This window comes from Gymnoscopelus braueri (assembly GCF_963280865.1).
Source record: "Gymnoscopelus braueri genome assembly, chromosome: 14".
Classification (NCBI taxonomy): domain Eukaryota; kingdom Metazoa; phylum Chordata; class Actinopteri; order Myctophiformes; family Myctophidae; genus Gymnoscopelus; species Gymnoscopelus braueri.
The window spans coordinates 27,777,138-27,792,137 of NC_137619.1; the positions used below are offsets into that span (position 1 = coordinate 27,777,138).

The 15,000-nt window shown below is 44.8% G+C and overlaps 1 protein-coding gene across 1 annotated transcript in view; it reads left to right on the plus strand.

Moving 5' to 3' along the window:
- The window catches only part of akt3a (v-akt murine thymoma viral oncogene homolog 3a), an 80,976-nt gene that overhangs the window by 29,146 nt on the left and 36,830 nt on the right, over nt 1–15,000 (plus strand). Inside the window, exon 3 of the mRNA XM_080449313.1 lies at nt 10,231–10,356. Coding sequence (XP_080305439.1) covers nt 10,231–10,356 — 126 coding nt within the window. The remainder of the gene's footprint in view (nt 1–10,230; nt 10,357–15,000) is intronic.

Consider the following 15,000-nt stretch of genomic DNA (forward strand, 5'->3'; position numbering starts at 1 on the left):
CCTCACCTCCGACTCGCTCCAGTCTACAGCCCCAGCCCCTAGTTTGTAGCCGGTTCCAGACATCTCCTTCACTCCCAGCCCTGATTCCAGCGGAATATACATATATGTGTTATCCTTTTAGCCTTAATGTCTGACTGTACCTCGTGCTGTTTACATTTTAGTATTCAATCAATCAAATCGACACAGTAGTGTTCATTTGATTGTGTCCCTTAAAAATGGACCATGGGTCACAGAGATAAATGAACGCTGAGGATTTTACTGTGTACATCACAATCCTAAGCCCTGCCCCAACAACCAGCCTCAGACCCTAAAGGTCATGATAGAAATATTAATACATTAAAATAAATAATACTTCATTCAAATGCATCCTTTGATCAGTGACTTTTACAGTTGGTTCAATAGAACGGTTTTCTTACAGTATGTCTCAAGAGATGGTAGTTGAAACTTGTTTAAATACTGTCAAGATTTCTCACAAATAGAGAGGCTACTTCACAAAATATACACTCATACACACACTCACACAACACAGGAATACACACACTCACCCACACACATACAGCACACACCCACCCACACACACAAACACCAGCCCAGTTCCAGCGCGGTAATGAGACTAATGCAGTGTAAGTGGATTGGCTTTGAGTAGCCTTAAGATGTCTGGCTAGAGTTAGAACTGCTGGGGCTGGGTTCATGCACGCACGCCACACACACACACACACTGCACCCATGCAGATTGTTTTTCTATCTGTCTCTGGTGCCTTCTATTGCAGCGGCATTTTCGGCTTAGCTACAGTGAGCGTGTGTGTGTGTGTGTGTGTGTGTGTGTGTGTGCGTGTGCGTGCATTCTGCAGTGTATAAATGGAGGCTTTTCTTGCTAGCTCCCACTAATGGACAGACTTTTAGACAGATGTCTCCTCCCCAAGCACCTTAACCCCCCCCCCCCCTTAAACCCCACCCTCCCTCCTCTACACACAGTAACCTCCTCCTTTCTCTCCCTCCTTCGTCTCACTCCTTTATCCCCCACAGCAGCCTCCTTCCATCCCTTCTCCCTCCCTCCCTCACTTCCTTCCATGCCCTTTGGTTACATGGCTGATGTTTAGCTCAATGGTTCTCAAACCTTTTCATATCGAGGACCCCCAATTTAATATGTATTTGGACGTGGACCCCCACATGAAAATATTTTGAGCGAAGTACCCCTATAGAATATTTTTGTTGTTAAAATATTTCAGAAATATAATAAAAATCGTCCAATTTTTTTCAAGACAAAATAAATAAATAGCAGATCTACACTGATTTTGATGTCATTTTAACGAATTTAGCGGGGGTCCCCCTAGAACCCTCTCAAGGACCCCTGGGGGTCCCCGGACTCCACTTTGAGAATGACTGGTTCAGGTAATCTTACACAAGCACACTTCCCCCCAGTGTTGTGTCTGTAGTTTTTTTTTGACCTTCGCCTCTAAGGAGATCAGTGTGAGCGAGCAGGCTGTCAGTCATCAGAGCTTAACCTCCCCACCAGGTTTACTAAAGACTTCCATCCAGACATCACATGCCTTTGGTTGTGTCACTGCTAGGCCTGTCACAATTATTACATCATCGCCATAATTTTTCCACGTTGAAAATGTTTCATATATTTTCAAGCATTTTCAAAAATAGTGGATCTACAAGCCCGAGCTTGTAGATCGGCTATTTCCACTATTCATGTTTTTAAGTATCATCATCTGGCGAAAGGGCCTACTCTGTGTGGAATTTGCATGTTCTCCCCGTGTCTCCCAGGGTAGTTAATACCCTCACAAAAACATGTAGTAATCCTGGTCACTATACCGCCTCCCCCATGACAGCCGGGGCGCCTGATGGAGGGGAAGGGAACTGGTTGGAATAACGTGTTCCTTCCACGCGCTACGTCCTACCAGGGAAACTCCCCCCTGTCAGGTGACAAGAAGGTCAGTTGGCTCTCATGCACTGAAGGAAGCATGAGCTCGGGGAGGCTGTGGGGGACTGGTGTAGCGCTGGTGTAGGGCTGGTGTAGCGCCCAGGATCACTTAGGAAATTGGCACCGGGTGAAAAAAAATGGGTTACAAAAATCGCGGGATAAAAAATGTAGGTAAAAAAAATACGTATCATCATCATCATTGTCATATCTGCCCTGTGCACCTTTTGTTTGAGAAGCCTAAAAGCCAAACAGAAATGTAAATTTTATTCATATGTGCCAGTGCCAATGTTCAACGACAGAAACACAATCGCAATTATTTGAGTGACAATTAATCTTCAAGTAAAATTTCATAATGGTATATTATTCACTGTACAACCATGGCTGTACTGCTTTCTAGAGCCTGACCGATGCCAGAGTTTTGGGGAGTCCTACACCACCGATTACCAAAGTTTTGACCGATATTTTCTTTAAAAAGTGCACCATCTTGAAATCAATTAAAAAAAACTTTTATTTGATTAAAGATTTTATTTGAGATTTAAATTGTATGCAAACAAATGAATAGGAAAAAACACATATAACCGTTTAATAGATTTAAAAAGTATTTTAAACTTCAACATATGAAAAGGACATTTACCTTTAATTATACAATGAACAAGCTAACAAGTAAATAAACACACATGCAGTAAACTGAACTTGATTCAAACCACCTAAGCCCTTTTAAAAAATGAAAAGATATAGCCCATCTACAAGCTCACAACAACGCTTTGTGAGCTTGTAGGTCTGCAAGTTTTGAAACATTTTAAAATCAGGACCCATCGGCTGCATAATTACCGATATCGTCAAAAAAGTTGAATAATGGCGATATATTGCCCAAACTGTTATACTGTATCGGTAGGCTTTTTATTCCTGGAAGGTTGCTATAATGGAAGCCATTGCTGTCATGTTAATAAAAATAAAAATATCTTTTGGGAAATGGGTTTCTGAAGTGTCCACAACCCTCCTATGAGACATTACCATTTATCATGATCATTAGTGAGGACCAATTATATGAAGATAGGTTGAAACTGGGTGAAGTCATCCTTTAATGAGTCAGAGGCGACAGAAAGTTGGTTATTTAACTTTGCTGCAATGGGGAAGAGAATTGAATGTGTTAACACTATTAAGTCAAAGCACAAGTATGTTGTCCATGTTTATGTAAAAGATCTATTGTTTCCCCAGCTTTGACCCCTGTCTGGTTCACCAGAGTCTTCAGCTGCAGGGAAATAATGTCAGATGGGGACACACTGCCCAGCATGTTGCGCAACAACACCGAGACAGGTCTCTATAGACCATATTCACACGGCGGCCATGTTTCTATTAAGTCAATGAAAGTGCCACCCGTTGCCGTGGCAACGGGTGGCACTTTCAATGTTAAATTCCAAAATGGCCGCGGTGTGAATATGGTCTATAAAGGCATGATGCAGAATAATGTTATGCTTCTTATCCAGACATTAGCCTTAAGCCATCACAGAGAAAGACAGATTTGGGAAGATACATTATAAAAAATAAGCCTGTGACTGTTGTCAGCCAGCCAGTCAGTCAGTCAGTCAGTCAGTCAGCCAGCCAGTCAGCCAGTCAGTGACACATTCAGTTAGTTGTCAGTCGGTAGGTCAATCAGTGAGACACTCAGTAAGTTAGGCAGTCAGACAGTCAATCAGTTGGTTATAGGTAACTGGCCAGGTAATTGGACAGCAAGGCAGTCATTTAGTCATTTAGTCAGTCAGCAGGTGGTCAACCAGCCAATCATTCTTTTAGTTCTCAAGTGAGCCAGCAAGTGTGACATATCAGTGAGAAGGCTAATTTGTTAGTCAACTACCCATCCAGTCAGTCAGTCACTAGGCCAGCCAACCAGTTATAGTCCTCTGTCATTTAGCGGGCCAGTTAGCCAATCAGTCACGTGGAAATCCCACTATCCAGTCAGTTGGTTAAAAATATTGTCTTTTATGGTGCTCCATTACAACCAAGTTAACTAACACGCTGCAGCTGCTTAGCTTATCAATTCCTATTCCTCTTCCTCCGTTCTTTCTCTGTCTTTCTCCAGCTATCTGGCCACCTACAGTATGTGCTTCCACCCACAACACTTTATCCTCTCTCCCAGTTCGCTTCCCCTTGCTCTCTGCCACCCTCTGTCTAGTGCATGTACTGCCAGTGTGTGTGTGTGTGTGTGTGTGTGTGTGTGTGTGTGTGTGTGTGTGTGTGTGTGTGTGTGTGTGTGTGTGTGTGTGTGTGTGTGTGTGTGCGCGTGTGTGCGTGTGCGTGTGTGTACTCTCGTCTGTCTGGACAGTGGGCACCCTACCCACCCTGTGCTGGTGGACTGTGTGTGTGTGTGTGTGTGTGTGTGTGTGTGTGTGTGTGTGTGTGTGTGTGTGCTGTGCTGGAACGTGCAGAACCCCACCATCACCCCCGCCCCTCCAGCTCGCAGGGCCCCAGCCTCACAGCCCGCGTCTTTAAGCCATCTGCAAATCAGCCCCAGCCGCAGCCAAAGCATTAAATTAAATCCCTGTTCGGGTTGATTAACAAATGGCTGGTGAGTGCACATAGTTATTTAGTTAGTTATTTATCGGTTGTCACAGCTTTTCTCCTCAGCAATGGTGGGGTTCCGGGGAATGGGAGGACGTGGTTGCGCGAGTGTCTGTCTTGTAGTTCAGTGAGACAGCGAGATACAATGACAAAGAGAGTGGGAAGTTTATCTGAGTTTTTGAACCGTCTGTTTCACTGGCTGAAAGTTGTGTCTTTCTGTGTTTCTCACACACACGTTCTTTGCCCCTCCATCCTCAAATGAACAGTTAATCAGTCCGCTAATTGAGTGACAGTTAGTCAGTGTGCTGTTGTAATTGTCCAATCAGAAAGCCTGGAACGGGAGCAGTCACAGCTGATTCAGCTCTGCCTCTGAATGCTAATGCTGCAAGCTGCAAACGGCACAACGTGCCAAAAACATGTACTCCTCCAAGACACTCCAGAAGCACATTCCAGAGCCTTATGCCACAAGTTTAGCGTAAGTTGAAAAAACGTTTCGGCCTCCCAAAACCTGTAAATTGGGTGTTAGACAAGGTAACCCGCTTTCCTCTCATCCATTTGTATTGACAGTAGCACCTGTCTTAATCCCAACCAACCTAGCTGCCGAACTTCTGACGAGGGCCGTATCATTGTTTTTTTGCTTTTATTGTATAAAGCATAATAGAAAATGAATCCTGTCAAAGTGTCCTTGAGCATGACACAGAGCCCTTTCAGCTCATTGCACAGTAAAATGCTCAGTATTCATTTATCCAATTGTGACTCTGAGAGTGTACAATTGTAACCAAATTGACACGTCGGAGTCCTTTTTCAGGGAAGGTTGCTGAGCACAGATGCTCATTTTCAGCAACGCCCTGCGCACAGACAGTGTGACAGACACAGACATACACACAGTAAAACCTGGGAGCTAACCAGTACAACCACAGTCTCATACTGTTGGCCACTTAGCAGCTCCACTGGAGCAGTCAGGGGTTCAGTGCCTTGCTCAAGGGCACTTCAGCTGTGTTAGGGGGGAGGGGTAAGTGGTGGCCATTCACTTCCCCACTCAGACAACCTGCCAGTCCAGGGGAATCGAACCGGGAACCTTCCGGTAAAAAGCACACTCCTCTAACCTTTAGGCCACCGCTGCGCCCCATTTGGTTTCATTTGTATACTCTCAGAGTTAAATTAACACAGAATTTTACTGTCTGTATAGTTACTATGGAATATGGGCTGAAAAGTGTCAAAACAAAAGAAAAAGCCTGGTATGCAACAATGCCAATGTGCAAACGACACTACCAATGAGCAAACTGCATGTGTGACAGCCAGGAGGTACAAATATTCCATGTAGTAACGAACAGCAATATTTCGGTAATTAAACTGAAAATCAAAGCACGGGAAAAAAACAACAACATGTGAAAGAGTTCAAAATTTATGTGACTGCACAGCTTGTGGGGTGACAAAATTTTTGTCCAGAGATCTTAAAAATAAATTTCACGGTGCATTTCCTCTAATTCCCCCACACATCCTCTCCTCCTAAAAACTCCCCTCCCCGGGTGTGTGCTCTTCTAAGATGTTGCTAGCTTAATCACAGTCGTGAGACAAGACACGGCAGAGACTCCTGTCATCTTAAAGCAGTTTATATTGTAGTGTCCTAATTGGCCTTAAGGGAAAAAGTGAGATTGTGTGTGGGAAAAACGGAATGCAACTGTGGCGAGGAGGTCTGCAAGAGATGGTGTGGGCAGGAGACCGGCTGTTCGGTTCTCTCCAGCAGTCCAAACTAGAAGCATGTGGCTCCCCAGACAAGCTGCCTAGAGTGGGAGAGCGCTGTGGACTCATTACAGCCAGGGCCAAGATGGGATAGTTTGACAGAACACCATTGGATCAGTTGTAGAAATTGGAACGGGCAAATTAGAATTGTGTTAGTGGGTGCAAGTGTATGTGTGTGTGACGTGTGTGCATGTTTGTTTGGAACTGTGTGTGTGTGTGTGTGTGTGTGTGTGTTTGTGTGTGTGTATGTGGACAACTGTCCATCTCTCACCGTCTGTGCCACCCCTGGCTGCCCCCACCCCCACCCCCAGTGGACGTGTACACACACGCGCACACACGTACGCATACACACAGCCGGCATGCCAGATAGCAGCCAGCAGGATTGCTTAACTGTTTTCAGTTGTACTGGACAGCTGAGCGGTGAAGCAGCCAGCCACAGGCTTCCCATTGGTTGGACACTTCATCTAGGAACTGACTCAGAGAAATGACTGGACTTGGATGGGCCAGCCGGTCCATGCTGCCAGTTTTTAATAGTTTCTATCAGTTTATCTTTCCGTCTTTGCATCCTCATCCATTTTGTCCATCACTCAATCTGTCTTTCCCACCGAGTTTGAAGTTGCTGTTAACTTTTTTTTAAGCGTTTCTTCCTGACTTTGTCAACTTGGTGCTTGGGTGACTCCACCCCACAGACTGGGGCGGAGTCACCAAAGTCCGTTTTCTTGTAGGCAACGTTAAATAGTAAACACAAATACTTTTTAAACGATTATTGGCAGCGCAATTGATGGGTTAACAGATTTGCAGTGGAACAAACAAAAAACTTTTCGGTCTTTATGCCGTAATATTTTTGTAATATTTACACATGATTGTCAGCAGAGTATGGCAGAGTGACACATGCACATCAGGAACGCCACATCCACAGAGATGGCTTAGGCTCGCGGCACAGACAGGAAATTCTGTTCCTGTATGGAACTCGGGCAAAACGCCATGTTATTGTCTCGGTTTCTACCCACTTCACACTTTACAACGCTACAAAGAGCCAAATGCAAACATACTTAATTAACAAACAGTAATAACAATGCAGTGGGGTAACGCTGCCTTGAGCGATGCATAATCAACAGAATGCACGAAGTCAAGTTAGTTGTGGAACCACCGCTGTAACATGCCTGGCTGAGTTACATCTTCTGTTGAAGCAATCAATAAATTGGAAATGCAATTACAAAAATGGAAAGCAAATTGACCCACCCATTGGGAGGAAGAAGAAAGAGAGAGACAGAGAAGACAAAGAGAGAGAGAGAGTTGGGTTGAGAGGGGCGATTTGGTGATCCTGACATCGTTTTGGCATCCGACAGCAGATCCCGCATGTCTGCCTGTCTGTGTGCGTCTGTCTTTCCCCCTGCGCTGGCTTGAATCAGGCGCTACACCCTCCCCCGGCCCCTCCCAACGTCAACACCCACTGCCACCCAGAGGTACCGGCAGGGCCCACAGTCAGCGGAGCAGGTGTTTTTTTCTGCAGCGTGTTAACAAGCAGGGCCTGCTATCACTTAACGCTTTAAGTGGATGTTACAAACTGAACACACGCTGCCTATTTTCCTCTCAAATTAAAAAAAGGTGATCAGAGATGTCGCTGAGCGTTGTAGGCGGGAGTTTGTGTTGCGTATGCACGTTTGTGTTTTTACATTTGTTTTGGCGGGTTGCGCGCATTTGACAGGTTTGAACAGGAATGGCTGCTTAATTAAGAGGAGCAGGAAAGTAGACATTATGTACGTTGTTATTTTTGTTTTTAATTAAAATGACAAGAAGACAGAAATTGAATACCAGGTTGTAAACAGTTTACGTTTTTTTCATTTGTCACACAAACAGTGTATCCTTTCTTAGCCATGGTCGTACCTCAGGCCTTCAGTTGTGTGTGTGTGTGTGTGTGTGTGTGTGTGTGTGTGTGTGTGTGTGTGTGTGTGTGTGTGTGTGTGTGTGTGTGTGTGTGTGTGTGTGTGTGTGTGTGTGTGTGTGTGCGTGCGTGCGTGCGTGCGTGCGTGCGTGCGTGCGTGCGTGCGTGCGTGCGTGCGTGCGTGCGTGCGTGCGTGCGTGCGTGCGTGCGTGCGCGCTGCGCGCGCTGCGCGCGCGTGCGTGTGTGTGTGTGGGTTCATTCACATTGTGCTCATCCATCTGTGTGTGTATGTGTGTACGGTGGCCAGAAACTGAAGTTTGAGTCTTTTCATTCAAACTTTGATATTACTCCAAGTGTTTGCATTGCTCGTGTGTGTGTGTGTGTGTGTGTGTGTGTGTGTGTGTGTGTGTGTGTGTGTGTGTGTGTGCGTGCGTGTGCGTGTGTGTGTGTGCGCGTGTGTGCGCGTGCGTGCGTACCTGGTGCATGTTTGTGTCTGTTAATCAACAATACATTTGTGTGCTTGTGTGTATGTGTGTGCTCTTTCCAGTGAGTGCTGTGGGCCACTGTGGCGTGGCGATGTTTGACACCCATGTAATCCTGCAGCAGGTCATCTGATAAAGCTGCAGTAGCAAACAGTGCCAGCCGCTGCCAGCCGCTGGGGTAATACTCACCCACCAGCTGTTCAACAGATGTTGTTATTTGTTGCTGCTGTCTGAGAAGGGCAAAAGGTGTTGGGACCTCCTCTCCTCTCCTATTCTCTCTTCTCTTCTCTTCTCCTCTCCTCTCCTATTCTCTCCTCTCCTCTCCTCCCTCCCCCTTCTCTTCATCATTCTTACACTCTAGAGCAGTGTTTCTCAACCTGTGGGTCGGGACCCCCAGGGGGGGTCATGATTTTGGGGGGGTCCCCATGATGATGACAGTAAAGTGACAATTTAAGGACTTTTAACACATTTTTTAATACAAAAAAAAAGGGAAATAAAATAAAAAAGGCCATTACTGCATCAAAAGTAATCAACAAACTATACTATACAAACTGGTCAAACATTGGCCAAATTGTCAAATAATATAAGAAAGAGGCAAACATTTTTTAAATAGCCGAGGCGTTGTGATCTTGTAGATCTGCTATTTTCATAATATTTATCTGAGTCAAACAAAATGTAATGCCTCAACTCCTACAATTACAAGTGCTGTCAGGGTGGGGGGTCCCCGGTTCAAAGATGATTATTTTGGGGGTCGCTGCCTGAAAAGGTTAAGAACAACTGCTCTAGAGTGTTCCTTTATCTCTTAATGTGTGTTGGCATACGTATGCATTATGTGTGGTTTGTCCGGCAAGTGTGTACTTGCATTGTGTTTGTACTCCTCTAACTATGTGAACGCATGTAGATGTGTGTATGCATGTGCATGTTGGATGGAGGGCTCTTCACCTTGACCCCCACTCATATATCAGCCAAATGTTTCTGGCATGGGGAGAGATTGGAGTTTGAGTATTGTGCTACTAAACATCTTTTTGCAATTTTTTAACAAGATAATCCATTCCAATCCGAGCCTGGCAAGCACTGACAGGTTCATTCAACAAGATAGTGTTTGTGTGTGTGTGTGTGTGTGTGTGTGTGTGTGTGGGTGTGGGTGTGGGTGTGGGTGTGTGTGTGTGTGTGTGTGTGTGTGTGTGTGTGTGTGTGTGTGTGTGTGTGTGCGTGCGTGCGTGCGTGCGTGCGTGCGTGCGTGCGTGCGTGCGTGCGTGCGTGCGCGCGTGCGTGTGTGTGGGGGGATAGATGAGAGCGTCAGCGCTGAGCTGACGAGCTGTAACTAGGGAATACTAGTACACTTCATCGACATCATCATCATCTGTATTCATATTCAGTAGCACAATCTTCATCCTTTTTAATCAACATCATTATTGTTTTTTAAAGGTCAAGGTTTGACTATGTTGGTATGGTATCTGATGCTTAACTGTATTTTCTCTTTCTTTCTTTCTTTCTTTCTTTCTTTCTTTCTTTCATTCTTCCTTTCTTCCTTTCTTTCTTTCTTTCTTTCTTTCTTTCTTTCTTTCTTTCTTTCTTTCTTTCTTTCTTTCTTTCTTCCTTCCCTCTCCTTCCTTCCTCACTCCCTGCAGGTGAATATATAAAGAACTGGCGACCGCGATACTTCCTTTTGAAGACAGACGGCTCGTTTATTGGCTACAAAGAGAAGCCACAAGACGCAGACCTGCCCTACCCCCTCAACAACTTCTCTGTAGCAAGTATGTTACCTACTGTAGTGTACCCTACTTCATCCCAGATTCTAACTAGTACACTCTAAGCCCCACCTCTCATTTCCTGCTCTGTGGCCATAACATACTGCTGGTTGTTGAAGGTGTAATAATAACTAGAAAAAGTGCTCCTCGGAGCACAAGTCTCCGCCAGGTCAGGTAGGTTATTATGGCCTCCTGGTGGCGCTATAATAGGCCAATGTGAAAAGGGTGCCATTTATTCCTAGGCCGTGCACGGCAATCAGACACTGCATGTATGATTTGAGGCATTTTGTTCAAAAAAATTGTTTTGCTAAATTTGACCTGCTGGTGGCGCTATAACAGGCCAATGTTAAAAGGGTGGCATTTGTTCCTCAACGTAGTGCAAATGTGCATTCAAGGTTTCAGCGCAATCGGACGCTGCGTTCATGATTTGTGGCATTTTGTTCAAAACGGGCCACTCCTGCAAACATTACATGTCAATGTTAGCCAATCAGGATGGAATATGAAAAATCAAACAGATCCGTCTTGATCACATGACTATAGAGATCATGTGTACCGATTTGCGTGAAATTTTGATCAAATCTGAAGGCTTAATATCAAAAAATGTGTTTTACATAAGTCTGCCTCCTGGTGGCGCTATAAAAGGCAAATGTGAAAAATGCAGGGCAAAGGTTTTTCCATGGCCTCTAGAGAGTGTGCATACAAAGTTTTACACTGATCGGTGCAGTTATAGGTAAAAACACGAATCGGCCTGTTACAGCGCCACCATGAGGCTGATTTGAACATTTTCAAATTGCATTTTTTCCTCTGCCTAATGGGAATGTGTGTGCAAAATTTCACGGAAATTGCACGCTGTGTTCATGATTTGAGGCATTTTGTTCGAAACAGAGTACTCCTGCAAACTTTGAAAGACAATTTTTGCCAATCAGGATGGAATATGAAAAATCGGAATTGAGCCGTTTCTTTTAATGACTATAGAGATACTGTGTACCGATTTGGGGGGTTTTTGGCCGAAATCTGTAGGAGTACTGTTCAAAAATGGGTTTTGCACAAATCGGCCTCCTGGTGGCGCTATAAAAGGCCCATGTGAAAAATTTGCTCTGGCACCCAGGGAGTGTGTGTGTACAGTTTCTCTGCGATCAAGCCAACGGTGCCGGAGATTAGCTGTACACAAAATGACAGAATGACGGACGGACACACGGACACACATACGGACACACGGACGGACGGACAGGGGCGAAAACATACTTTCGCCATGCCTTTCGGCCTGGCGGAGACAATAATAATAATATATGGAGTTTATATAGCGCTTTTCTAAGAACTCAAAGGTGCTTTTACATGTGTGTGTGGGGGGGGGGGAGAAGAAAAAAAAGAAAACAACTTTATTAGGAAAAAGCAAATACAAACGCAAAAAAATAACAAGAGCTGAAATCAAACTCAACTCGGAAAGGCGAACCTGAACAGGTGGGTTTTAATGGGACTATGCCAGTGGAAAATGGGGGTGTACAGCCATCACATATACCCAGTACAACATCCACCCTATGTACTGAAGCATGTACGTATGTTGCCTATGATGCTGTACATGCTTGACCACATGTTCAGGGAACTAGACACTAAACCTCACTTCTTGCCAATGAGGTGAATTTGGTTTTAAATGCAAGCGGCTGCTGCAGTGCTGCGTAGCACGGCTTGTGTAGCAGCCTGGAGGTGCTGCGAGCGGTGGCTAACGCCGCTCGCAGCCGGGACTTCCGGAGGGCCCATTGTGGACTGTGAGCGCACGTGGTGGGCCCCACCACCCACGTTCCCTGGGCCGGTGTCCATGCGGGGTGTTGCTGGATCCGCGACGACCGGGGACGAGACGTCGCTGCTTCCCGCAGCCAGGGCGCTGCCCTGGCTAAGCGGCTATCGAGGTGCAGCGTGGAGAACAGAGCGCAGTCCTCGCAGCGTCCCGGTGCATCTTGGAAATGCCTCGGCCCTGTAGAGACCGAGGCACGAGATGCAGAAACCATGAGGGTCATCCCCGGCGATCATCAAGCGGCAGAGCAGCAATACGCAGGGACGTGGAACCTCCATCTCGAGCTAACCTGTTAGCTTTCAGCCGCAAGGCTAAGAGCGCGGAAAACTCAAAGGAGGAAAACTTGCTTTAGCAGTAAAAGAAAGAAACAGAAGATAGCCGCGGGAGCGTAAATAATAAAACTTTTTTTTTTTTAATAGGAGGAAAACCTGTTGGTTAGTACAAGTACCACCGAGTGGGCTAAAGCTGGTTTCTGTCCTGATCAAAGTTACGTTTGTTATTATTAAGGTATGTCTTGTGCTGTTGCATCTGCCATGCAGAGAAGCGAAAGAGGATGAGCCACGTCACGCAAGAGGTTTTATACCTCTTCCGGTCTACCGGACACGTGACATACCCTTCTCAGCCAATGAATGGCCCGGGAGTTTATGGTATGTAGCTCTGCATCAACGCCAGGGGGCGCTGATATCCCATAGTGAGTATGTTACTCCGAATTCTAAAGAAACCGGGGTTACATCCGTAACCCTGAGTTTTAAATGCAAGCAAGCAATCCGCACCTGCAAATTTCAAAGTGGGTTATCTCCAAATTTTACCCTGCCTTGACTGCCTCTGTTAGAGGGATGTACTGTATAATGAGAAAAACATTGTCGTCCTCACCTTTGTGTTTCTTGTGGTAGCTTAGATCAACCTCCTTTCCCACGCCCCTCCCTTGTTGTCATTTCTCCCATAAAATATAAACTCTCACAGACATCTCAATGCAATCATTGAGATGTCTGTGAGAATTGATTTAAACAGTACATGTTTTATGTACCGAAGAAGACCTGTGGAATGTACAGTATGCACATGCCGCGAGTGCCCAAAGCACTTAAAAAACGAATTGACTTACTCTAATCCAATACAAAATGCCCTAGCCCAGGCTGTCTTTTTGGCTGCCTACATAACGGATGTCATGGTACACAGTAAAATCCCGAGTGTTGATTCCGGGGTCCATTTGGTTCCATTTGTACACTCTCAGGGTTTTACTAGTTGATTGTGATTTGTATCTTTAAATGCAACATGCAATTCAGTTGTTGTTTTTCATGTCAGCTGACAAAATGTTACAGAAACATTCATATCCTTTCATCATACAGTAGAGCAGGACGTTGAAACACACCAAAGGTGGTTGCATCAGCTTCGCCGTTGCGCCGTTGGCGTGGCAAGACATTGCTGTGTTCCTCAGACTTCTATAGGGGCATGCCGACGTTTTACACAGTAGTCACAGCTACCCTAATTAACCATTTATGGGAGCATCATCTGTCTGCACCTGGCTAACCAGTTTCGTTAACATGTGCAATTAACCCGCTAATGAGCTAACAAGACGACTGTTAACGTCACTCATTCTCAGCGCCGCCACTGCTGCTGTCACCGCTCGCCATCCCACATTGGCTAACTAATCATAATTTATTGTGGAAACTAACACAGGGAGATACGATAAATGACTTTTTGTTGCACTCCCTCATGGAGCTACTTGCGGATTATACTAGGGTCAGTCCACCCTAGGTGGACACGCATTGACCTTTTGCACCTTAATCCCATGTATAACGCACTGACTTTTTTTTGTCTTTTTATTGTGCTCTTTTTTTCTCTAAGCACCTTAACGTCTATAAGTATATCATGCACAGTATAAGTATATATCATGCACAGTATACATACATTGCTGCTATGCTCAGGCACCTTAGTTTTTATTATCTCAGGTACTTTGTAAATATGTAGATAACTTGTCTGGCCTTCTGTTGTTCTCTTGTTTTTGATCTCCTTCCCACTTGCCCCCCACCCCTCTTCTTCTCCCCCCCCCCCTCTTCTTTATATGGAACTAACGTTGCGATGGGAATGATGTACAAAAACGAATTTCACCCACTTTTTTTACCTTGTAAACCTGTGATGTGACAATAAAACTGATTCTGATTCTGATTCTAAATGAGAAAAGATACAAAAAAAATACTTTCACATCTCAAAACCAAATGGATGGATGAATGGATCAAGATATACCTAGTGAAGTTGAAACTGAAAAATCCGCCCACCAAATAGCTCCCGTTAAAAGGATGTTTAATCGGCTAGAGTGATGTTTCAAGCATTAAGTCACCTCCTCAGACTTTGCTACTTCTTTAATTATAACTAAAGTCTGAGGAAGAGCCTTGTTGCCTAAAATGAAATGTTACTCTAGCAGAAAAAAAACATGATTAAATAACATTAACAATAACATTTTTGTAATATATCATTCAGATACAGTTCATCCTTGGCTTACAATCATCCTATACAGTACAGACTTCAGTGTTAGTTTATCCATTTGTAACTCAGAGAATGTGTAAATGTAACCAAATGGACTCCTACGGGTCCAATGTAAATGCTCAGAAGGAAATTAACACAGAGGATTTTAATGTGTACCACTATACATTACGGCTTTTGTTGTGCACTGTATTTCTAACATGTCCAACATGTCCACAGCTACGTACTAGACATAATCTGATAGGCACTAAGCTGCTGTTGGACTCCCTGGCATGAGGCCTAATGGACATAACAGCGTATTTGCAGTATTTATTGGTATTGCTCACTGTCGCTTCAGCACGGAGCCTCAAATTAATGGCTAGCATTTGGAACAGAAT